Raw genomic sequence first — 26,570 nt, 5'->3', positions numbered from 1 at the left:
CGTGTGGCCAGCATAAGGCTCGGTACACACCTATGCAGTTTGCTTTTGATCTGTTTCTGCAGTGCTTTTTGCTGTGCAATTTTGATTTTTGCACATGTGATTTTACTGCAATTTGCATTTTTGCTTTTTTTTTTGGGCAGATTAAAAAACACAAATTGCTCCAAAAACGCATTCCATTCTATTCTGCAGCTTCTCCATTGAAGTATATTGAACCAAAGAAGCACTGTTTTGCATTTAAAAGTCCCTGACCCTTTCCAAATACGAAGTGGATGAAAAAAAGTACAGATATGAACGTGTCCCATAAGAAACTATGTAAATGAACTGTAGTGCGTTTCTGCAAAAAGCACCAATAAACACATACTAAAATGAGCCCTTTATACAAAAAAAAAAAAGCAGATAATCACTACTTTAAGGGGTTAATTTTTTTACTGTAGAATTGTGAAAGTAATATTTACAGTAGTGATTATTTGCTCATTTTGTACTATAAAGGGTTCATTTTAGTTTTTTTAACCCCATTATGTTACTGGCCCATTAATCGATTATGAAAATAGTAATCGATTAATTTCATAATCGATTAGTTGTCGATTAATCGATTAGTTGTTTCAGCCCTATTGTTTACTGATACTTTTTTATTTGTGTTTTTTTCAGCATTGTGTGCAGAGGGGTGATAAATCAGCATTCTGTTAAAGGAAATAAACTCCCACGGCAGAGCCTGTATGCTCACAGACGCCATTATTCTTATCCAAGTTTGACCATTCAGCAGTCATTAACAAGACCACCAGTTCGATGTTACTCTGGGCTGTCTCGTCTCCCATTACGGCGAAGCAAACTTCTGTCTCTAAATACTTCATATCAGACTCAGCGCAATTTCTGGGTTGCTAGGTTGGCATCCAGGCTGTTAAAACTGCGCTATCTGGTATTGGGATCAGCCGTTGGTGGTGGATACACGGCTAAGAAGGTATGTGTTGTATGTCTTATTACTAGACTTGTTAAAATGAAAGTAGTCCTAAAGCCAAATCGTTTTTTTGTTTTTTTTTACTTCAAGGCAGTCTGTGCATCATGGTAAAAAGCCAGACAGGCAAAAATAATCTGGCACTTAGACAGAAAAGAATGAAACACAATTATTTAAAAAATAGTCATATAACCTATATATCTATGCAATACATCAGGGTAAGGTATAATGGACTAGCTAAAATATGGGGCAGAAATAGGGGCTAACGGTGGGACTGGACTGAACAACTCTGTATAATATGTATTGATTGGAGCTGTAACAGTCCATGCTGACCATAAAGTCCATAAAATTGTTCATAAGAAAAGCAAAGTACATGTGCTGTAAGGCTGGGGCACTGGAGGCTGCTATCTTCAGAGATGATCTGACTCTGCTGAGGTATATATGAAAGAAGAAAAATGCGCCACCTACTGTAAGTTATCCAGCATTAAACAGGTAGCATTTATCAATACAGGATTAAAAACACTCTCGCAGGATCTAAGGAGGTATGCGCTTGTATAGTGGGAGGGCAGACTGCCACTCGCTCAGTCCTGCGGTCCAATTTGTCCCACTGACCCCACAATATGCCCACCTAAAGTCTGAGGGACAGTAAACTGGACCTTTGTTTAGAAAGTTTGAAGCCCACTGTATTATGCAAATAGTCTTAATTGGCTTAAGGTAGGGATTGACCCTTTTATAGCTATCATAAGAGAGTTATGATGGCACCCAATGCAGTGCCATCTGGCTCTAATCATACTTTTTTTTTTTTTTTATACCTACATTTTAATAAATTTATCGTGATAGAGTTGGGCCTTTTATGTCCACCCTAATTGCATCTAATGGGTTCTTTGGTAACTTTGTGTTTGGTACTTTGCTATCAGTGCTTAGTTCTTCCAGAATGAAGGAAGCTGTCTGCTGCCAACTCAATGCGCTTCTCTGCACAAGCAGTTCATTTTATCCAACTCTCATCCTTTCTGCTGCTTTGGTGTCATGTAGCTGTTAATTCTTTTCTCCAAAACACCAATAAGGCTCCGTGAACACTGGACATTAAAACAATGTTATAAAAATGGCAGTAGCTTTGCAGTGAGTCTTTTAATGTTTTTTTTTTTTAACATTAATGTTAACATTTTTGTTAACTTTTTTAACATTATTGTTTTTGCAATAGCAAATAGCGTAATTAGCATTTATTAGCATTTTTTGGCATTTAAAAAAAAAAGTTTCGTTTTTCAATGGCTCAAAAACATTAAATGCTGGTGAGTCACGTTTCTGAGCATTTATCGACGTTTATCAGCGTTTGGCGTTTTTTTGTTCAGGACTCATGAACGCGATTTTCGGGCATTCAGAAAACAGCCCATAAACTCCACTGCTAATAATTGTCCTAAAACGTGCATGGACACATAGGATAACATAGAGGGGAGTTTATGGGCTGTTAAAAAAATAAAATAAAAAAATGCCCAAATTCCCAAAAACGGCCGTTTATGAACTTCAGTGTGCATGTGGCCTAAATCTGTCTGGTTGGCCAACCAAATCACAATGAAGCAAAGCTACAACCTATCATTTTAGTCTTATTTCTTAAAGGCTACATTCTCCTTTGGTGACCTGTTATACCGCAATTTAGGGTATAAGCTTTCACTATGCAGCACCTCAGTACACACATGCAAAAATAAGTGCGTTTATTATATTTGTTAAAAATGTGAACTTTTTATTTTCTTGAGTTTTGTATGTTTTTCTCTTATTTGCTATTTTTGTGTTTCAGACTTATGAACAGTGGAAGGACATGTTCCCTGACCTTGGTGAATACAAGTGGATTGTCCCTGATTTTATATGGGAGTTGGATGAACACATCAACTTTGGTCAGTAATCAGGTTTACGGATTACTGTATTCTTTACCATTACTTTGATCCTATTTTGTGCTAGTTTTAGTATTGGATCTGAGGATTCCTTGAACAACTTGCTTTATGTCAGGGTTGTCAAACTAAATTTTAGTGTGGGCCACATCAGCAGTTTGGTTGCCCTCAGAGGGCTGGTTGTATCTGTAAGATTATTTAAATGCAACTACTCTTTATGATACCAGCGGTGTGCAACCCTCCTTTTTAACTGGCATAAAAATGTATTATTCTCCTAATAATTATAAGCATATGTCCAGAGCACCCTATCTTCCTTACATCTGATTTCAGGAGTCTCCCACACTTCCTTGCATCACAGTGCACCTCCCTTACCTTGTGTTGCTGCCAGAAAGAAGCAGCTGGGAGGCAGGAAGTGCAAGCTCTGGAGGAGCAGCAGAGAAGGGCTGTTGGAATCTGCTGAATGCTGAAACCAGGAGAAGCAGAGACGAGGGGTTGCTGTAGCTGCACAGAGAGGTGCAGGATCTGTAGGAGTTCTGTCCTCCTGTCTGCTACTGACTATTGAGACAAAGTGACGGTACAGAAGAGAGGGGTGCCACAGTCACAGGGGAGGTGTTGAGGGCCACATGAAATGGCCTGGTGGGCCAGATTCAGCCCACGGGCCTTGTTTGACACGTGCTTTATGTGAAAACATTACATTGTCAATACCAGAGGGTAAACCTGGCTACTTATATAAAGATCCAGACAACCAGATTTTTGCATGGTGCTTTTAATCGGATGTGCACATCCTCCCTTACTGCTATTGGGGCAGGACTGTCTATCCTTAGTGCATTGTCATTTATACGCAGTGCTTCAGAGAAGAACATTGTATGAGAGGTTTCGGGATCTCTGGTGGTGCAGATGTCTGTCTACCTAAAACACCATTTGTGCTGTATGAAATTTGAGTGATCATTTGGATTGTGCCTTTTCTACATATTGTTACCCTTAACTATACACTTCTTTATACCTTTTGGACATTATTTTAGTTTTAACCTGTATGTTTTCATTGCAGATAAGCTCAGTAAAGCACTTCCGGATTCTGAGGAGCTAGCCAAACTTTTGCCAGACTTTGACAAGATAGGGGAAAGTTTTAGCTTTGTTAAAAGTTGGCTTTCATCAGGTAATGTTTCTTAAAAAATGACCAGTACTCTGTCAGAGGTTTTCTTCATTGATTATGTGTTGGATTTTTGACAGTTTACATTTGACGAATTGGATTATCAAAGCTTGCTGTACACATGCCATATCTCCATATTGTAGTTTTAGATATTTATGATTTTCTATTTTCTATTAAAGTGGTATTAAACCCAAAACCAAAAATGTAATGTATTGCAGCTTACCAAACATTAGATGTGGTGGCTGCATTTATTTTTTTATTTATTTTTTACTTTTTTTTTTTTCCCCTTTGTCTTCCCCTGGTAATCTGGCCGGTAACACACCTGACATACTAAAATAGGGGGGGGGGGGGGGGGGGGATTTTATGTGGCGCTATCTATAGTGAAACTACCTGTGTCTATTTAATAATCATAAATACCATAATATTATATTGTGGTATTTATGATTATTTTTGTTTGAGTGTAGAGAGCACTTTGTTATGTGAGCAGCTTTCTAGGAAAATATTCTATATTTGGCCCTGTCTGGCTAGGTTGTGCGCAACAGTATTTATTTACTTTTACACCTGACATACTGACAACAATTTAGATGAAGGAGCACAGGACAGATTTGGACAGCAGAATTGTCAGTCTGGGGGGAGGAAAGTGTTAGATGTACTAGTAGATTTACATACACTAACAAATTGAAGATGACCTCCAGCTAATACTTTATCAGTTAAAGCAAACCGTTTTCTCCTTTTTTGGGATATAGGTTTTACATACATTAAAAACTGATTATTGTAAGCACCTCTGCCAGTGTTAAATGATCTGTCTCAACCTTGTAACTGCAAGAGAGCTTTTCTGTTGAAAAACAGCAAACATACTGGCTGGATCACCAGATGAAAGATACTACAGCCATCGCATCTAAGGATTAGTAAGCTGTAACATAATAAATGTTTGCTTTTGTCTTTAATACTGCTTTAAGCTTCTTTCTACGAATTTTGATTAGAAATATGCACACTCATCCTTAAAGACATAAATTGACTATCCATAAAGCAATTGCTTTGATAAGAGAATGAATATAAAGGCAATGGTATGTTCATTTGTGTAGAATCTCTGCCACCAATGCCCGTACACATGGGCAGAATGTCAGGATAAATTTGTCGGTACAAAAAATACCGGCCAGGCTTCCGTGGGATGTGCATGCTGGAAAACCAGCAGCCGACCGATTCCCGATCAGCACTCTCAGCCAATGTCAGCCCTGTCAGAACATAACAGCTTAGCAGGGGAGATCGCTGGACTAACCTCACATAGAGTGGTCCATTTTTTTTTTTTTTTCACATGAACATGATAGCTGATGACTATTATACACATCGCATGTGATTTGCACAGGAATGTGGTGCGATTCCTGTGCTCATTGCATGCATCACAGCAGTGTGTACTTGGCTCATACTTGCATATACTTGGGCCAATTTAGAGAGGAGCCAATTAACCAACCAGCATTAATTTGGAATGTGGGAGGAAACCGGAGTAGCTGGAGGAAACTCAAGCAGGCACAGGGAAAACATGCAAACTCCAGGCAGGTAGTGTCGTGGTTGGGATGCAAACAAACAACACTAGTGCTGCTAGGCAGGTGTGCTGTGCTGCCCTTCTCCATCTTTCAGACTGAGCTTTGTTGTACAGGTACTACGAGATATGGATACCATGTCAAATTCAGATATTTTGCAGTTAAAAATAAATTTTAACTATACACTCAGCGCTCACTTTATTAGGTACACCTTGCTAGTACCGGGTTGGACCCCCTTTTTCCTTCAGAACTATCTTAATTCTTTGGCATAGATTCAGTAAGTTGTTGTAAACATTCCTCAGAGATTTTGGTCCATGTTGACATAACATCACGCAGTTGCTGCAGATTTGTTGGCTACCTCATCTATGATGCAAATCTCCCGTTCCACCACATTCCAAATCTGTTCTATTGGATTGAGCTCTGTTGACTGTGGAGGCCATTGGAGTACAGTGACCTAATTGTCATGTTCAAGAAACCAGTGGTGAGATGATTTGAGCTTTGTGACATGGTGCATTATCCTGCTGGAAGGAGCCATCAGAAGATGGGTATACTGTAGTCATAAAGCGATGGAAATGGTCAGCAACAATACTCAGGTAGACGATGGCGTTTAAACTAGGGTTGTACCGATACCACTTTTTAAAGACCCAGTACAAGTACCAATACTTTTTTTCCAAGTACTTGCTGATACCAATTACCGATAGCCCTGACATCTTCCATTTGAGACAGGAAAAAGAACGGAGGGCACAGATTCCCCAGTCCCTTTCTCAGCAGCCTCCACTGCACTGAAGATGAATGGACAGACAGCGGCCCCTCCCCATTCATAAACTGAAGCATTGTAAACAGTTTACAATGCTCAGTTATGAATGGACAGAGTCAGTGACTCTGTTCGTTGAGAAAAGGAAGGAGCCAGCAAATTACATATATACCAACTCCTTCCTCTGCTCTTCATCCTGACCGATCTGGGCCAGGGGCGAGTGAAGGACAAAGGGGAACCGAAGGAGCGCACAGAGACTGGAGCATATGGAGAACAGAGGAGGATACAGGGGACAGTGAGGGATGATTGGTGCGCCAGTGGGGGGAAATTACAATCACCAATCTCCCTGTGTGGCTTTCAATAAAGCAGCGGGGGGGAGAGAAGAAGCGGCTGTCGGCTGCTTTACTGAAAGCCACACAGGGAGATTAGTGATTGTAACTTCCGCCGCACCGATCGTCTGACTGTCCAGGTATTGGGTCAGGCATCGGAGCATTTGCACGAGTACAATTACTCATGCAAATGCTTGGTACCCATACTAGCATCGGTGCAACCCTAGTTTAAACGATGCTCAATTTGTACTAAGGGGTCAAAAGTGTGCCAAGAAAACATCCCCCACACCATTACACCACCACCACCACCACAAGCCTGAACCATTAATAGGCAGGTGGGATGAATCCATGCTTTCATGTTTTACGCCAAATTCTAACCTTATGATCTGGATGTCACAGCTGAAATCAAGACTCATCAGACCAGGCAATGTTTTTTTTCAATCTTCTATTGTCCGGTTTTGGTGAGCCTGTGCGAATTGTAGCCTTAGTTTCCTGTTCCAAGCTGATAGGAGTGGCACCCTGTGGGATCTTCTGCTGCTGTAGCCCATCTGCTGCAAGGTTCGATGTTTTGTGCATTTAGAGATGATATTCTGCATACCTTGATTGTAACAAGTTATTTGAGGTCCTTTCTCCTCTGACATCGAGGCATTTTTGTCTACAAAACTGCTGCTCACTGGACATTTTCTCTTTTTCGGACCATTCTCTGTAAACCCTAGAGATGGTTGTGTGTGAAAATCCCAGTAGATCAGCAGTTTTTGAAATACTCCGACCAGCACATCTGACACCAACAACCATTCCATGTTCAAAGTTTCTTAAATTCTCTTTCTTCCCTTCTGATGTTTGGTTTGAACTTCAGTAATCATCTTCACCATGTCTAGATGCCTAAATGCATTGTGTTGCTGCCATGTGATTGGCTAAATTAGCTTTTTGTGTTACCAAGCAATTAAACAGGTGTACCTAATAAAGTGGCCGGTGAGTATATTGCGTACAGAACTGCGTTATTTGTATATACTTCTGCCTGAAGTTCAGGTTTAAATACAATTGCTGGCAGTTGTGATAACTTCTTATGATGCAAACTACAAGAACACTTGGTTTGTTTGACTGCTGTGAACTATTTAAGTAGCCATGTCCACGCTTTTTACTCTGCAGTAAATGAACAGACAATAGTCAATGTTGCTAAATGTGTGTATAATGGAGCTTGTGATGTCCAAGGTGCTCACAGAGCAGTGATGACCTAGGAAAAAAAAAGGTGGACATTTTTACATGTTGCTCCTGGAGTTGTTGAGCCACGGGTGACCGTAGTTTCAAATACACATAAATGCTGCATTTTAGATGGTGCTTCTTCCAGTGTCTGCATTCATTTCACATGTAATTATTGTACTTACCAGTGTGAAAACGGAGCAGGGAGCAGGATTCCTTTCCAGGCTTTACTATCTTCATATTATGGCTCGTAATATCTTTTCCCATTTTTTTTTTTCTTGCTGATTTTTCACAGGTCACAATTTGGTTAGTGAAGTCATAGGAGCTTCTGATCTGCTACAGTTGTTAGGTGTGTAATGCAATGTCTGTTGCCGTTATGACATGTGAAACCTATATTAAGTTCTATTCAACTACCTGTAAGTGTACAGAACTCTAGGATGCTATGGGGATGGGTACACAGTTTAACTTTCTTTACAAATTCTGTTACCTAATTTGGCAGAAATTAGTTGGCTTTTCCTGGAAAGGAAGCCTGATTCTGTAGTCTGTTTTTTGTGTAACCACAGTCTTTTTCATTTCATATAGTTATTGTTTATAGTATTTATATGTTAATACAGAGCTTATTGAATGTCTATCTAACAGTTAGTTGTCTTATATTCATGATAAATTCTACTGATTATTATATTTGTATTTTTTCACTACTAGGCCCTGGAAGGGATGCTGCATTCAAAGCTACTGACAGCCAGAATTTTGATGGCTCTGAAAAACAATATAAGAAGGTGAGATAGCATTACATATGCTGGGTGTTTTTTTCTTTTCTGTTTTTTTCTGTTAAGGAAACCTGTACTGAATTAGGGAATCCTAATCGTTGCTGCTCTTATGGAATAGTGTGACAAAGGATTGCCATGGATAGAAGATTTCATATGTACAAGCTAATTCCGAGCAACCTAAACGCGAAGTTGCCTGGTTACGCCTGTGGAGAATGTCAGGGGAGATGTATTACAGCATTCCCATTTATGGGGCTGGCTCATCACGTGTTCATAGGTCTACATACCTTAAGCTGGGAGTACATGTAAAGTAATCCATAGATGACCCTATCCATGCTAAACAGCATAGATGGATGATTGTCCTGCTGCCAGCTATTGTATTCTTACAGCTGACATCCACAGTTGTCAGAACGCCTGAACAGTGACTGTGGCTAATTGACTGCAGTCACTGTTTGGATGACTTTTTTTCTGCCAGATTCCACTTTCTCAGTGAAAGTTTGTTGAGGTGGGTGGTGTCCGCAGGGCCACCTATGGCTTGAATTTTAGTCGATTCACAAGAATCGTTTAAAATTCAGGCCATGTATGGCCAGCTTTACTGGTCGGGCACAGAGGCCCTGTTCTCCATGTTTGTTTGGTTTTTGTATTATTTTGTTTAGTATGATGGCTGCATTAGTAGTCGGAATAACCCAGTTTTTGCAGGATCGAGACTCAGAAGTGGTCAGGAACCGTTCTGAAAGTAATAAGACCCTTCCAATAGTCTACAAGAGGTATAAGAATTCAGCAGGTGTCTCGTAAGACTAGAATCCATCTGCAACTAAAACATTTCCGAGTGGTTGACTTATTTTTATTAAAGCGGGAGTCCGCCGTTTTTTTTTTTTTTTTTTTTTTTTAAAGCCAGCAGCTACAAATACTGCAGCTGCTGACTTTTAAAATAAGGACACTTACCCGCCCAGCGCACCCGCGATGTCGGCACCCGCAGCCGATCTTTCGATCGCCTTTCGGCTTCATTTCCTGGTTCCCTACTGCGCATGCGCGAGTCGCGCTGCGCAATAAGGATGGTCCCTGCTGTCTCTGGGATCCATGTGTTTCCCAGCAGGCAGCAGGAGACCTTCGGAAAGGGGCGTAGATTCTGCGGAAAGGGGCGTACCTTCTGCAGAATCTACGCCGGAAGTGGGTGCAGATACCTGTACTGTACAGGTACCTGCACCCCCCTCCCCCCTGAAAGGTGCCAATTGTGGCTCCGGAGGGGGGGAGGGTTCCAATGAGCGGAAGGTCCACTTTAGGGTGGACCGCCGCTTTAAGCAGTGGCAGTGTTACATGTTTAGGGTGTAACATGTTCAACATCAGCCTGCCCCCCCCCCCCCCCATCCTCTCCCTCCCTGTGACAGTGGGCCAGGGATCTTCTCTCCACGCCCACTGTCAGAATTCAACAAGAGCGTGGGCGTTCAGGGGTCTGCTCCCTGCCACGTCTTTATGCACAGAATTCTGTGAATGAATGAGCTACAAGTACCCAGCAGCCTTTGCGGCTGACAGCTTGTAGTTTTCAATGAGCTACCAGGGTGCTCATGGGCTCTCTAGGTAGTTCATTGATCTTCCTGTCATTCAATAACTGCCTATCTGTATCAGAGGTACGGACGTGAGCTACACGGACAGCCTGCTGGAGCCTGACATTGCATCCACAATCTGCTAATTGTGGTTGAACTGCTTTACAGTCTCCTAAAAATAAAAAGTAAATAACTTTTTTTGTTTTTGTTTCCAGGTGCAGGGAAACCTGGAAACCTTTGTTTTTAACCTGCAAAAAAGTGCATGCATTTATTTATTTATTTATTTTTTAAAGGTGAACTTATCCTTTTAAGAGAGCGATATTCCAGACTATCAGCTATGTATTCTTGCTTCTAGGAAAAGCCTTGTTTGTTCACAAATCTACCTATTTGTTTGACTTTTGTTTAAGGTTACAAAAAGGCTTTTTTTGACAGCTGATTTGTCATTTTTACAACTGCCTTGATTTGCATCTTGATGATGTCGGTGTGTTTCCAGAATTTGTTTGTATGTGCTCGGTGAGGGGATTTTCTACTACATTTACTACACAAACCGGGGGTAGAATGCTGCATTTTAGGATTTTGCCTATGTTTAGCAATGATGCATCCTGCGCTCCTCCTGCGGTGAGAAATTTGCATGCCTGTGATAAATTAAAAGGGAAATTCCCCACTGCATTCCAGTAGCAAAAACCTGAAATTCTTAAATAATGAGCTAGTTTTAAATTCCAATTTGTTGCCAGATGCAGCCTGCCTGCAGTCCTAAGCTAACGATCAACCGTCATGAGAGAATATTATTAATGTCATATATATTATTTAATTCTTACGGGGTGGATACATCTAAATGCCATCGCTTTCTCCCAGCTTCATAAAAAAACATTTCCATTTGTATACATTCAGATACTTATTGATGTATGAGCCACACACTAATAGCTAGATGCCTCTGCAAGTTATTTCCTCCTCTAATCTTTGAGTATACCAACACTGGTACATATAGAGCAATGGCTACTTTAACCACAGGTCACCTTTTATAGCTTCTGGACAACACAACCTATAAGAAATCAAACCCAATCAGGTTTAGACCTCTGTGTGTATGAAATACAGTAGAAAAAGGAAACCAACATCTAGTTCAGTTGATCTATAAGAATACGATGTGATTGATTTACTAAAACTGGAGAGTGCAAAATCTGGTGCAGCTCTACATAGAAACCAATCGGCTTCCAGGTTGTAGCGTCAATGCTTTATTGTACAAGCTGTAGTTAGAAGCTGATTGTCTACAATGCACAGCTGCACCAGATTTTTCACTCTCCATGTTTAGTAAAGCAACCTGAATATTTGTCCGAACACAGTAGCTGTACTAACATCACATAGTACAGCGAGCTCCTCCGTGTTTTTTTTTTTTTTTTTTTTTTTTTCCGCCGCTCGGGCTGAACAAAAGTGTGTTCAAGGTTTTAGAAGCCCAGCATAGATGGGAGACATGTTGGATAAGACTGCTAGAGATCTCTGCTATCACAGCCCTTTTGTCTTCACTGGCTTATGAAAGCACCAAAATAGACTACAGTCTTCAGGGGCCATGAGGACCACACAATAAGTTGCAAATAAATACAGGTTAGGCATAAGGGAGTTGGGTGTTTTCTCCTATTTTACTTAACAAATTGTACATTCCTTTTAAATGTGCGGTTGTAGATTAATAACTCACTTCTGTACTTTTGTGTGGTGTTTTTTTTTGATGTGTTTGTTTGTGTGTGGTTTTATTTGTTTTTTTTGTTCCCTGAATCAGTGTCTACTCCAGCCTTTCCCAATATTCTAATCCCTGAGGAACCCTTAAAATAATATTTAGGTTTCAGGGATACCCTGCTAACACCCAATTCATTGGACCTTTATGTTGGTGGTCGGTGGTCAGAAAGCACCCCTTTACAGATAGCTAATATAGTCATTAATTTCATGCTGCTGACTCTGCCATATGTCATTGGCCCCAGAACTATGTGGGCACCATCACCCAGGAGATCAATCAGCAACCGCTTAAATGGGGTATGAAACCCTTAAGGTTTTTCACCTTAATGCATTACTTGCACTTTAGTGCAGCTCCCCCCCATAGTCCCCCTTTTTTACTTACCTGAACCTGATCTTTCTAGTGACAAGACAGAGCCCAGCAGCTCCAGCCGCTGTCCCAGTCCTCATTGGACAGATTCATAGCACCAGGAGCCATTGGCCAAATCCAGTGACACGGGAGCCATGGTCGGGACTGAGTCCTGCTGTCTGTGTCAATGGACGCAGCTGCAGAACTCAGGAGCATGCCTGCATGAGTGCCCTCATAGAAAGCTGGTCTCTGAGGGGGCACTTGATGCGGGGAGGAGCCAGGAGCGCCGTGGGGGAACCCCAGAAGAGGAATATCGGGGCCACTGTGCAAAACCCTTGCACAGAGGAGGTAAGTATACCATGTTATTTCAAATAAAAAAAAAACACACAAAGCTTTACAACCCCTTTTAAGGAATGCCTAGCAACCTCTGTAGGAACCCTGGTTGAGAGTGCCTTGCTTAAACTACAATTTTTCATTATATTGTGTCTATCTTGTAGAAAATACAAAAATGTATCTGTGTAAACTACAGAGCATTTCACACCAAGGCAGCAGCCCTATGCTTTTCACAGATCCTTTGATGTTGTCAATCTTAGAAATAGCTGCATGTAGCAGTATGGGTGCACTTTTCATTAGATCCCTTTTTTAAAGAAACCCTTTTCCCTGCACCTGGAAACCACAGATCATCTGTGATCCTCAGTGTTCATGAGATAAGTGAGAGGCTCCCGAAGGCTTATGCTTGCTCATAGGTAGAAACTGAATAACATGCCTGCTGCATTTTCTTTCTAATCCATTTCCTGTATTTAACTTTTGCAGCCTGCTATTCTGCACCCATTCTCTGATATTTATTGGTAGCGGTAGCTCTGCTTACAGAAATGTTGCATGTGTGTTGATGGCGGAAATAATGTCCTGCTTAGGTAAATATTAACAATTCTAAGCCTTTTTTAGGGTTGTAAGCATTTGGTTGGAACAGTAGTTAATACTCTCCAACAAATATTTGATAGTGTTTGACATATGCAGCAGTATGGCAAGCTTTTCTTTGGTTTTGTCTTTGTCTTTCTGTTTTATTATGTAGAATAAGCTATATGATTTGTGTCCATTTTGCTGGTAAATATATGTCTGTTATTTTTCCTTTTTGTATACCCCTTTTACTTTATTTTGCACTCCATGGCTGTTTTTGTCCCCACCTTCACTCCGTCTTTCTCTCTCTGTAAACTCATGGCAGGGTTTGCTTGGTGAACTCATTCTATTACAAGAGCAGCTCAAGCAGCATGAAGAGGAGGCACGCAGGGCTGCTGGAAACATTAACACGGGCACTTCACAGCAGAAGCGCAAGGTGATGGGTCATAGAGCACTGGATGCATCAAACACTTGTCTTGTCAATCAGCTTTAGACTGCAGTCCAAAAAAATCCTATTTCTACAAACCTTTCAGTTGGATTTTCAGCGTGGGTGTAATTATACTATGTGAAAGGGCATCTCAGAGCATTATAAAGCTATTGATGGTTACTATAGTCCTCTGTTTATTACATATATTATATTTTAAGTGAGTTGATGAGAACTAGAGTATGTCTCTTATCATCAAATCTAGATATTTTAGGAGTGCATTGTCCTACAATAAAGGATTGGTTATACGTTTAGGCATCAGTTTATTAAATGCTTTGTAATAGCTAACAATTCTAGCCCATGCAAATAATTTTATTAATGAAGTCTGTTTTTTCAGCAGTTCTTATGTGAACAGAGTTTATGGTTTTTGTGACTATATGGTATTGCTGTTTTTCTGTTAATTTTGTATTGCCAATACCTTATTGTATTTAAAGTCATTTTTTTTTTTTATTAAAATGACAAAACAGTCAAACTTGCCTGCTCTGTGCACTGGTTTTGCACAGAGCAACCCCCCATCCTCCTCTTCTGGGGTCCCTTGCCGGTGCTCCTGGTTCCTTCCTCCTGCCGATTGCCCCCATAGGAAGCCACTTGCGTCAATGTGTCTATTCAGACACATTGCCCAGCTGTGCCCCACTCTCAGGTTTTGACTGACAGCAGCAGGAGCCAATAGCTCCATCTGCTTTTAGCCAAGCCTGTAAGAGAGGGGAGATGGGGCGAAGAACTGCAGATGTGCATGATGGAGATTGGGCTTGGTATTTGGGAGGGGGGCTGGAGGGAGCTACTATTAAGTGTTTTTTTTGTTTTTTTTGTTTTATCTTCATGCGGCAAAAGGTTGCGCAGCCCTGTACAACATGAGGGCAGATAGTACAGTTACAATACCGTTTAATACAGGAGGAATCGGAGGGCCCTGTTCATTAGAGCTTACAATCTAAAAGGAAGGGTCAAGTGATACAAAAGGTATTAACTGTGGGGGATGAACTGATGGAGAAAATGAAAGTACAGTAGTTAGATGGAGGTAGAATAGGCCTCTCTGAAGAGAAGGATTTTCAGGGATCGTCTAAAAGCAAACGGAGTAGGAGATAGTCAGACAGATTGGGGTAAGGAGTTCCCTAGAATGGGATAGGAAAAGTCCTAAAGGCAAGCATGGGAGGAGGTGATGAGGGAGCTAGAGAACAGGAGATCTTGGGAGGAACGAAGAGAATGATTCGATTGGTATTTTGAGACTAGGCTAGTGATGTAGCTGGCGGCTGAATTGTGGATGGCTTTGCAAGTTGTTGTTAGTATTTTGAATTTAATTTGTTGGGCGAGCAGAAGTCAGTGGAGGGATTGACAGAGGAGTAGCAGACACTGAACGGCTGGTAAGGCGGATGAGCCTGGCAGCAGCATTCATGATGGACTGAACGGCAGATAGCCTTTGTAGAGGTAAGCCAATGAGGAGAGAGTTTCAGTAATCAAGGTGAAAGATTACCTGGGAGTGAATTGGAAGCTTTTTGAAATCATTGCTTAGGAAAGGGTGCATTTTGAAGATGTGGAGGTGAGCGGCAAGCTTTGGAAAGTGATTGGATATGGGGGCAAAATGATATTTCAGAGTCCAAGATTACACTTGGCACCCTGGCATGCGGGGGTGGGTTGATGGTTACGCCATTGATCTTGACAGAAAAATCTGGGTAAGAGGTACGCAGGGGATGAAATATTACAAGCTTGGTTTTGGATAGATTGCATTTGAGGAGGGGGTGTGACATCCAGGCTGATATGTCTGTTAGTGAATTAGTGATACGTGAGGAGACTGAAGAAGTGAGCTGAGAGGTAGAGAAATAAATTTGGGTGTCGTCAGCGTAGAGGTGGTATCGGAAGCCATGGGACACATTCAACTGATCCAAGGAGGAGGTGTATATCGAGAATAGGAAAGGTCCAAGAACATAACCTTGGGGGACCCCAACAGAGAAAGAAAGGGGACAGGAGGCGGTAGAATTGTAAGTAACACTAAAGGTGTGGTTGGATAAGTAGGATGAGAACCAGTGAAGAGTACTGTTAGGAAGAGCAAAGGTGTGGTGTTTTTTAGAGCAGTGGGTGGTCCACTGTGTCAAAGGCAGCAGAGGGGTCCCGGAGTAGGAGTACAGAATAGTGTCCATTGGATTTAGCCATTAGCAGTTTGTGAGTTTTAGGAGAGCAGTTTCTCTGGAGTGTTGAGGGAAAAAAATTGAAGGGGATCAAGAAGGTTATTCTCGGTGAGGTGGTTGCTCAGTTGTGACTAGATGTTCAAGGAGTTTGGCTGAAAATGGGAGCTAGGAGATGGGGCATAGGTTGTTAATATTGGTGGGGTCCAATGAGGGTTTTTTTAAGTATGGGGGTGACTAGTGCATGTTTTAGAGAGCTGGAGAAGGTGCCAGAAGAGAGGGAAAATTTGAAGATGTGAGCCAGAGGGTGACTGCAGACAAATGATATTGGCATATAAATGCTTTATTAAAAAAGGTATTTGTGTGCAGGATTGGTAAATTTTCAGGTATCGTGTTGACAGGTGGTGTTTTCTTGCATGTGACATGTTTCACAAACTTGTCAAATGCAGCTTAGCAAAATTCCATTGATTATTATTTTTTTTTTATGTAGTACTGTACGTGTCAACCTTCAGAGACTGCATTTATCCTGCTTTGTTTCTTTTGATGCAGCGTGCCCTACTAAAGCATGATTGAACTGCAAAACAGTTTTCTTGTGTTTTTTTTAGAAGCAGCATTTTACTAGAATGCCTGTCAACATATACAACTGTGGATTTCAATTTTGATAATTTAGCTGTAGCCTTTTGGAGGAATCCTGGGACCATTCTTTTTATTGGATAATATGACTTTGCAAGCAGTGACTGCATTTTGCACATTTTCATTGGTATTATTAAAAGTACAAACTTGCTCTCAGTTGCGTTAATCGGTGATATTATTTGCTAATAATTACTCTTTTGCTTTGTACAGCTTGTTAGAGAACTCATGCCAATTTTTACTGGCATTAGCTGAAAGTATATGTAAAGACATGAGAGAAACGTATGTAATAACCCACGTTCTTTAGTGCCTCAACAATTTACGGGTGTCATATTGCATTGGAAATGTGCGAAAATTTTAATGATTTAAATCTGCTTTTTAAGGTATCTGATAAAGAGAAGGTTGATCAGCTGCAGGAGGAGCTTTTACAGACCCAGGTAGGCTGTGAGTTTCTCTGTTTAGGGATTATACTAACACAATAAAATGTCTAAGTACTCAGCTGTAATATACTGTATATAATGTGTTTTTTGGCAAAGAATTTGTATTTCTTTTCATCAGATTCTAAAATTTGCACAGCCCCGTTACTCACATTTAAAAGGATTATTCTTCTTTCTCTGTTAGTTGGGGAATACAGTTGCATCATCCTTACAACCCCAGCCTACTAATTAAAAAAGAGCAACAGCAGACTGATGAGCTCATCTGCCAGTAAACAAAAGAATATCTAAAGCCAAAACTTTATTGTGGGTAGAGTAGGGAATAATTTAGATTATAAACCCCCTGACATTTTTGTTGGCACCTGAGTCCCTTTGTAGAGATTTCTCTTAATTTTATGCCCTATAGATAATGGAATGAAAAAAAGCAGTGCATGCTAGCTCATTATGCTTTTTCATTACATGTATTTAAAAAAAAAAAAAATAATAATTGTGCGCTTTAAGATGGCCACATGTGGTTTGAATCTTGGCTGGTTCAGCAGGAACTGGCCGAGATTTGAACCATTTATTGGGAGGCTGAATGTATCCAAGTTGATCAATTAATCAACTTGGGTACAACCAGCTTGTGAGATTTTCCATGCCATTATAGCTAGTGGCTGTTATAGCTGCTAGCAATAATCACTGTGTTCTCGTGGCGGGGACGGATTCCCCTACTGGAAAAACACAACGGGGGTTAGTTACGAAAGGCAAATCCACTTTGCGCTCCAATTTCACTGGCTGTAGATGTGAGGGGGGACATGCAAGGAAAATAAAAAACAGTATTTTTTTTCTTGTACATGATTGGATGATAAAATCAGCAGTGCTTCCCCCCCCCCCCCCCCCCATTTCAGATCTACCCCCTCAGATCTACAGCGACTGCACTTGTAGCGCAGAGTGGTTTTTTCTTTAGTAAATCAGCACCATAGGCTCCACGGGAGGGATTCTCCCATCAACACTGACTGTGTTGATAGGGTAATCAAATGAATTGCTTTCCTGCAACCATGGAAATTTGCTGTCTATGGCCAGCCATAGACAGTTGTCTCCATTGGAAGATTTCATTTTTATTGCTGTTCTGGTGACAACCCAAAAATCTGTATCTTTCCTTACTTTCTATCTATCTATCTATCTTTGACAAAGGAAGTAAGGAAAAATTTGACAAAATGGCATCACAAGAAGGAAAAACAAAAACTGCAGGTACCAACACGTTTTTATAATAATAATGTTAAAAAAATCACTGGTACTGATATGTACTTAATGTGCAGATCCCTTCTTTATTATCGAATACCTTATTTATTTTTTAATGACAGATAGTACAGCTTTTATGACTCAGAGTCTAGTCCTTTATCCAACCTCCCTCTTCTCTTTCCTGTTAACAGCACACATTGTGTTCTGTGGACCAGTGTTCTATGAATATGCAAGGGAAGAAAGATGGTGGATAAAGGACTAGATGGTTTCCTTGTAAGAGAGCCACAGTGGTCTGATCTACGATGATATCTATGCTATCTGGCATACAGAATGAAGGAGTTTCTGTAAACTCCTTTACAGGAGTTTTCTGTAAACTACTTTACAGAAACTCCTTTAAAGAGGAAGTAAACCCTGATGGGTTTACTTCCTCTTTGATTCCCTGCAAAGGTAATGCATAATGGACTACTATGTATTGCATAGTAGTCCATTATGTGTCACTTACCTGACACAGGAGCCAGCAAAGTCACCGCTGTCCTCTGTAGTCCGGAGCATCCATCTTCTCGGTGGGTCTCGCTGCTCCGCTGCTGTCATTTGACGAAGCCGTGATGACATCACTCCCGCGCATGCGCTGGAACTCGCAGCATATCGCCGTTGACAGCGGCGAACTCAGTGCGCCTGCGCGCCGCTGTCTACGGCGCATGCACCGTAGACAGCGGTGCCTGTGTTTTGGCAAATATCTCCTAAACTGTGTAGGTTTAGGAGATATTTCTTGGACCTACAGGTAAGCCTTAATCTAGGCTTACCTGTAGGTCAAAGTGGTTTGTAAGGGTTTACAACCACTTTAAACTCCTTTCTAAAGCAAAGGGAACTTTTTTCCCCACGTAATAATAATAAATGTGTCTATCTTTCTGCTTTAACTCTTTCCCAAGCTATCCAATCTAATACATTTTTTTGCCTTGGTTGGGTATCCTGGAATAGCTATATTTTATTTGTAATACTTTACTGTAAATGCTAGTTGGTCTGTTTTTGTTCAAACAATTCAATAATTACTAGTTATCTTCCAATTTTTTTTTTTTTTTTATATGATTAAGTTGAAATACCAGCGCATTCTTGAGCGATTAGAGAAGGAGAATAAAGATTTGAGGAAGCTGATGCTACTAAAAGATGACAAAGGAATTCATCAGCGAAAAGTCAAGGTGGTGTATATTAAAATAATTGCAATTATTTGTAACTTTAAATGTAGAACTATAAATTAGTAAATATAGACTTCTCCATGCACAGCTAGCATCATTATCCTATGTTGTGTCCAGATTAGGTAAGCTATATATCTGATTGCCAAAACAGCTGTTTAATTACTTCAGCAATTAGTGGAGCAGTTTAGGATTATGTTTGTAGTTTTTTTATTCTTTTTGTAGCTAATTACACAAATACATACATTTTGATCATATTAAATTGTTTTTTTTTATTTAATAGAAATCCTTGATAGATATGTATTCTGAAGTGTTGGATATCCTGTCTGATTATGATGCAAACTATAACACGCAAGACCATTTACCAAGGGTATGTTGACGTTTCATTTTTCTATAGTACATGCACAGAAGTATTCTTCATTCTTTTCTTCACCATCTATATTAAAAATATTAAATGTTGCCCAGCGTACCAGCCAGCCACACTGAAACAACACTGTTTAAGCTGCATTGGATGATCTGTGTTGGCTTGGCTAAGAAATCATCCTCCAACTAGCATTTTTCTCCCTGGGAAATTCCCTTCCCTTCTATCGAAGCACTCTGCCCTGTCTAACCACATATATCCATATGCTTTAGACCCCTTTCACACTGGTAGCGCGGGGCGTTAGTGCTAAATTGATGCACGTTTTTGCAGCGCTTTAGCACTGTTTTAGCAGAGCTTTAGTGGTGCTTTTCGGCTGCTACCGGAGTGTTTTTACCCCAAAAAAGGTTGAAAACTCCTGTTTTGCTGCTCTTTTAAGGCGCTTGGAAAGTGCTGCCCATCCAGTGCAATGGGCAGAAGCATTTTGAGAATGCTAAATACAGCTTTCCCATCCCGCCCCAAGGATTCTGTTTGCAAGACTTTTACTAACGTCCTGCAAGCGCATGGCCCCAGTGTGAAAGCACACACTGCACAGAATGGGAGGCGGTTTTCAGGGGCTTTTTTATAGGCTGTTTCAAGCGCTAAAACGCCTAAAATCCGTGTGAAAGTAGTCTTAAATAGAAAGCCTTATGGAGGTCACTGCGTAAGTTATTTTCATGAATTCGCCATATACAGTAAAAATTGCAATCACCTTTTAAATAATATCTTAGCAGATCACAACAATACACCTTAAAGCAAGCACCCTTTCTCCATTCAGTGCAGCAGGTTTGCTTCATCAGTACAGCGGTTAGCCCAACCTTTTAGGCACCAGGAAAAGGCTTCTTGAAAGACAGTATGCGGCGACAGATGTTTTACTACATTGTAAATCTTCTGTCACTGTAAGGACACACAGGAAACCATTGTTGCCTATGTGTCCCCTTTTATTCTGCAATGCACCCCGTGCTGCATTTTATCTTGGCGCACAATGCTGAAACTTCATAGCTGTGACTTGTAGCTCAGACAGACCTTTTTTCTTTTCACTCCCGATTACTGAATAGGAATGGTGTGGAAGTGAAAGAAAGGAGTTTATGTATCTGTGGAAGTGTGAATTAAAGGATCACTAAAGGCAAATTGTTTTTTTTTTTTAAATAACAAACCTCTTATACTTACCTCCACTGTGCAGCTCGTTTTGCACAGAGTGGCCCCGAACCTGCTCTTCTGGGGTCCCTCGGCGGCTGTCTCGGCTCCCTCCCGCAAGGACTCCACAACTTCATGCGAGCTCCCTCGCATAGTGTGAAGTGCTTGCGGGCGCACTCCCGTGATGTCGCTAGTGCCCATAGCCGCTCACTGTATCACTTGGCCCTGCCCCCCGGTGCGCCGCATCATTGGATATGATTGACAGCAGCGCGAGCCAATGGCTGCGCTGTTTTCAATCTGTCCACTCTAGCCAATCAACGGCCAGGGTGAGCGGTGAAGAGGATGTCGGAGGTGAGCGCGGGACATTCGAGGGGTCAGGTAAGTAAAAGTGGGGGGCTGGTATTAGATGTTTTTTCACCTTAATGCATAGCACGCATTAAGGTGAAAAAAAACATTTACCTTTACAACCCCTTTTAAAGGTAACTTTTTTTTTTTATGCCCTGCATAAGAATGATACAGGCTTACCTTCATAGACATATTTGAAGTCAAAAGTGATAATAGTTTGGGCCCAAAAGGGACAGTTGGGAGTTATGCAGTCTGTGTCACTATTAGCAATCGGTGCGATTTCATATCTGTTTTGGTTATATTTTTTGAATTTTGGTCTCCACGTGCACTTCACCATACCTGTTGATTTTTAGTTTGTGCTTTAAACATTTACCCATTTCTCTTATGTTCAGTGAAGGACACAGCCCGGCAAGAATCTTGATTAAAGGGTTATAGTGCCATTCTCAGGAGTAGAACACTAGGCAGAAAGAAACGAAGTACCATCTATGGGCACCCCAGTTACCAAATCCCCATTCGTTATAGGCAGCTTAGTTTTTGCCCAGTGTCCAGGAGTAAGTACCTAGTGACCTGCTGGGACATTTAGTTCTTCTTTTTTCTCTCTCAGGTGGATGGGCGCTCAGCTGTAGGGCACACAAAAAAAAATTTCCTCTTCTCCTTTTTGGAGGACTCTGAGGCAGAGATCAATGCGCCGGTGGACCCTCCAGAGTCTCATCCCGCTTACTTGGGACAGGGAGGACAAATCTCCCAGCACTATTGTAGCACAAGAGAAAATCACTCGTGTCTACCTCAATCTCCACTGTGCAGGAGACCCTTAAGTCAGCCATTGATGAATGGAATCTCAGCTGTCCCTACTGAACCATCCATGGTGTGATCCATCTGTGGATTGACTTCAGGCTGCTTGTACTGAAGTCGATCCATCAATCAACATCGGTATAACCAGCATGTCAGATTTTTTTTTTCATGTAATCACTGCCAGTGGCTATAGCATCGTTGTGTTCTGCTGTCCAGGAAGGAAATTTTCTCCTTTCGTCTTCCAGGACAGCCTCTGAGAGATAGGGCTCCTCCTCCTGGGATAGTAAACCCATTCACCCAAAACTTTAAAGGTGGTCCTCCAGGCCGACTCCTTCACTTTTTGGCATATTCAGATGCATCATTTGCATTGCAAAGTTTTGTAAGCAGAAGTTTGGGGTTTATTGTCTCCCCCCCCTGGGGTATCCTTTTGTGGGTTGTGTGATTTGCTTCTGGCTCTTCCCACCCATTAATGGTCACTGCTTTGGGATGTCTTTATGGTTAAGATTTTTGCCAGTCATTCAATGAATGTAAGAAAAGAACACATTTTTTTTCTACTCCCTGTAAAATTTCTTTCTCTGAGTTCACTAAAGGACACTCCTTCCACACCTCTGATATTATTTCTGTACTGCATTGTAACAAACTGAGCTTCCTATATCACATGTAAGAATTGGCCAGTGGTAAAAGCTGCCTGTTGGTAGTGCTTTTTTTTTTTCTGCCTATTGTCTTACCCCCAAAAGTGGTGCTATAACCCTACCTTCAAGTATCTTGCCAGAAAGTGTCCTTATGTGTTCCAATAAACTCAGAGAAAAGGATTTTACAATTAGAAAAAAAAATCTATTTTTTTCGCCGGAAAGGAGTTTAGCCTAGTTTACCATCTCCACCATTTTAGATACTTCTATTAATTCACCATCTACTTCCACTAAAATTTTTCTCTACTTTGTTCAGCTTGTTCTCCAATTTGCCACAAAACAATGTGGGCAAATCTCCCTTTGCAGTTAGGCCTCGTTCACACCTGAGTTTTTTTTTTTAATCAAATTTTTTATTAATGGCATCCTAAATCTGGAATTTTGCCACGATTGTCCTGTGACAAAACAAACATAAAATGCAACAAAAAATGAAACTTGTTTGGCTCAGTGCCAAAATTTGGTGCATAGCTGCTTTGGTACGTTTTTGAAGTGGAGGGAGGCCCATTCAAAATAATTGGTACAGTTCCAAAAACACACCAAAAAAATTGCAATGCTGCAGACCCGCTCCTGTTGCTTTGGTGTGAACATGGCTTTCAAGGCAACTTCATATGCCTACTAAGACCTCAAACTCCAATGACATATGTTCCTCCTGCATCATATGTATCGTCAGTGATCAGTAACTGGTTGATTTGATTGTTATAGATTCAACCTATTTATCTCCAGTCTGATTGCACAAAATAGAATTGCCACGTTTAAACTGACTTTTGGAAGCAATTGAATTATACTGGCTAACCTAATATGCAGTTCTCTATCTTTTGCACACCTGTATATTGCTCATTTAATTTTTTAGATGAAGAACGTTGGACACATTACACCAGAATTTTCCTGGAGAAAGCATTGTTCATAGCCGTTAAAGCCATTGCCTTTTGCTGGATGAAACCATCCCCCCCAGTGTGTCCCAGTGGAAACAATCAATAAATTAGATCATTGCATTTGAGAATTAATTATGGGAGGAGAAATAGTCCTCTCAAATTTCATATAGTTTGGGCCCTATGGTGTAAATCTCCACCGAATTTGAGCAAAAACACCCTGACCTATTAATTGTGACACCTACAGCCTGATATATGCTTGCCTTAATGTGTACGTTTGACCAACCAACATATATGTTTTAATAACTCACTTGACTGTCAGTTTATACATTTAACTTTTTATTTTTCCACTTGTTTCCTAACTTTGTTTCTTGAACAGATACACACAACAGGATTCTTGTACAACTGTCGAGGAAGAGTCTAAACTAATTTTTATAATGAATACATTGGATTCTGTTCTCTAACCAGATTTGGTTCAATTGTCTCATCCTGTATTCTTATGTTTTATATTTCTGAATAAAACCTGTTTAGACCAAATTGGATTCAACCTAAAATGCCTAAGCGGATTGTTTTGTTTTAAAGGTAATTGTAGTTGGAGACCAGAGTGCAGGAAAAACCAGTGTCCTGGAAATGATAGCACAAGCACGTATCTTTCCTAGAGGATCAGGGGAGATGATGACCCGCTCTCCAGTAAAGGTACGTTTTTATAGTTAATAAATGTCCCAGGATCCCTATAGTTTGAGTTGCATAGATTAAAACCCACCTCCTTTCAGACCATGTTGTCTGAATCGAGTCAAATCATCTCTTGCACTGTATGATATGCTGTGTGATATGCAAAGAATCATTGCAGCTGTACTGGATTATTCCATCTCATCTTTGCTGCACTTGTTTCTCCCCTTACAGTCCATGTGATTTTAGTCATGTTTGTACACCTGCGGTAATAGTATTGCTTAGCTCCTTGTCTCCCAGGGTTCTCTTAGTGTGTTTCATAAATGTTCCATTCTTCTGTATTCCATTCTTGCTTCTAAAGTTTATTGCCAGAATGTATATTGATATAAAGATGTACATAGGGAATTTATCATAGTCATAATAAAAAATGCATAAAGAAGCTGAACAGCCACGTCTTGATCCATGTATGGTCATATTAAGGGTTTAATATGACTTGTTATAACAAAGTCTGAAATGTCTATTGTATTGTTTCAGGTTACTCTAAGTGAGGGTCCTCACCATGTTGCTATGTTTAAGGACAGTTCCCGGGAGTTTGATCTCACAAAGGAATCAGATGTAAGTATCTCTTAATAGAGGAGCGCACTGCATAGTACACCTTCATTAACGCCAAATGGTAACACGGGTTATACTGTCTAACCAGATTTGCACAATATAAAACAATGATGGTCTCTCTCTTTCCCTCTCTCCCTCTCTCCCTCTCCTCCCCCTCTCCCTCTCCTCCCCCTCTCCCTCTCCTCCCCCTCTCCCTCTCCTCCCCCTCTCCCTCTCTCTCTCTCTCTCTCTCTCTCTCTCTCTCTCTCTCTCCCGTGACATGACCATATTTTAAATACACGTGCCTTCATAGTTTTTTCCTTTTAAATACTTTAGTGGAATTAAGGCCTCGCGCACACGGGCTGTTTGCCCAGCTCTCCTACACAACATGCACAATAGTAGCAGCGTTTTGGCAGAAAAAATGCTTGTAAATTCATTTTATGCATTTAGAGGTATAAAGCGCTTGGGCGTTAATTTCATTAGCTAAAAAAAGAATTTATGCTGACCAGTCAAATTAATTTATGCTCAAGCACCAAACGCTGTTAGCATTAGCATGAGTTTACACATGTTTACATCAAAGCGTTTTTTTCTGCCAAAACGCATCTGCTCCTGGCAGTGGACTTTTTGTTTTTCTTTACCTCTAAGTACCCCTGCCTCTGAACTCCTCCTACGCTTGCATAGGTTATATTTGGGGTCAAACTATGTTTGCTATTTAGTAAGGACTTAGGTTTTCTCAGCCTTCACAGCTATTTCAATTCGCCCTCTACTCCACTGAGAGCTCCAACCAAAGTCTTAGCTTTGTCCTGATACTGAAAGAAAATATTCAGGTATACCATTCAAGGCCTTGGCTAAAATGCCCAGATGATAGCCGTCCACATTGGGAACCAGTAAATTAAGCTCAGTGCCCTGGTTCTTACCGGCAATGTAAAGCATAGTGCTCATGGACTGAATGTTTTGCAGCATTGGCCAGTTCAATAGAAACTGGTTGACATTTGGCCCACGTGTACTGCAGTCGGTCCATGCAGGGGCATGACTGAAATAGGTCTGCCGGGCGGCTCCCCATCAACACACTCAGCCAATGGCTGAGAGCGCTGACCAGAGTGTTCTGGCAGGGGGGCCGTCTCCCCTGTTAGAAAACAATACAACAGCAGTGGAGATCGCTGTACTAACATCAGATAGTACAGCGGCACCTCCTGAGCTGACAGTTTTTTTTGTTCAGCCCTCCAATGAATTACTCCTATTGTAACTTTTTATCTATGTGCAAGAAAACTGATAAAACGCTGTTACCCATTGTGTGTTTATTGTGTCCTGACATATTGGGTTCTTTCTGCTGGCAGCTTGCAGCTTTGAGGGATGAAATAGAAGTACGAATGAGAAAGAGTGTTAAGAATGGACAGACTGTAAGCCCTGAGGTAATTATAGTAATGTGTGCATTGTAGTATAAGAAAATTAATCTTTCCATTCTCTATAAATCTTTAATACCGACGTTCTGTTTTCCACAGACCATTTCTCTAAGCGTAAAAGGTCCTGGAATCCAGAGAATGGTGCTTGTGGATCTCCCAGGAGTTATTAGTGTAGGTAACATAGACCTGTTATGTTCCACATGTCCTGCACACATTGAATATTTTACATTTTACCTTTTTTTCTTTTTCTTTTTTTTTTTTTTTTTAAACAGACTGTTACCTCTGGAATGGCTCCAGATACCAAAGAAACAATCTTCAGCATCAGTAAAGCATATATGCAGAACCCTAATGCTATTATCCTCTGTATACAAGGTAACCATTTTAGTTATTTCTCCAAAAGGTAAGAACATTTGTACAGCACCTGGAATTTAGTTACATACTTCAGATGCTTCCTTTAGAGAGACACTACAAGTTCCTGATAAAGTTAATGTCGTTGACTGTCACTTTTCTTAACCACTTC

The 26,570-nt window shown here is 40.8% G+C and overlaps 1 protein-coding gene across 4 annotated transcripts in view; it reads left to right on the top strand.

Moving 5' to 3' along the window:
- Window positions 1–26,570, top strand: part of OPA1 (OPA1 mitochondrial dynamin like GTPase) — a 119,219-nt gene that overhangs the window by 10,571 nt on the left and 82,078 nt on the right. The window contains exons 2-15 of one of the 4 annotated variants that reach the window (XM_077487475.1): window positions 649–958; window positions 2,745–2,841; window positions 3,884–3,991; window positions 8,105–8,158; window positions 8,512–8,585; window positions 13,411–13,521; window positions 16,700–16,753; window positions 19,063–19,167; window positions 19,445–19,531; window positions 23,970–24,083; window positions 24,591–24,671; window positions 25,985–26,059; window positions 26,150–26,221; window positions 26,323–26,422. In XM_077487475.1, the coding sequence (XP_077343601.1) occupies window positions 649–958; window positions 2,745–2,841; window positions 3,884–3,991; window positions 8,105–8,158; window positions 8,512–8,585; window positions 13,411–13,521; window positions 16,700–16,753; window positions 19,063–19,167; window positions 19,445–19,531; window positions 23,970–24,083; window positions 24,591–24,671; window positions 25,985–26,059; window positions 26,150–26,221; window positions 26,323–26,422 (1,442 nt within the window). The remainder of the gene's footprint in view (window positions 1–648; window positions 959–2,744; window positions 2,842–3,883; window positions 3,992–8,104; window positions 8,159–8,511; window positions 8,586–13,410; window positions 13,522–16,699; window positions 16,754–19,062; window positions 19,168–19,444; window positions 19,532–23,969; window positions 24,084–24,590; window positions 24,672–25,984; window positions 26,060–26,149; window positions 26,222–26,322; window positions 26,423–26,570) is intronic. The other 3 variants (XM_077487476.1, XM_077487477.1, XM_077487478.1) reach the window with 3 other exon arrangements.

The sequence above is a fragment of the Lithobates pipiens genome, unplaced genomic scaffold (assembly GCF_037356315.1).
Source record: "Lithobates pipiens isolate NorthernLeopardFrog02 unplaced genomic scaffold, aLitPip1_a1.2 Scaffold_18, whole genome shotgun sequence".
Lineage (NCBI taxonomy): Eukaryota > Metazoa > Chordata > Amphibia > Anura > Ranidae > Lithobates > Lithobates pipiens.
The sequence above is the reverse complement of the archived record's forward strand: the minus strand, read 5'-3'. Positions and strand labels throughout refer to the sequence as shown.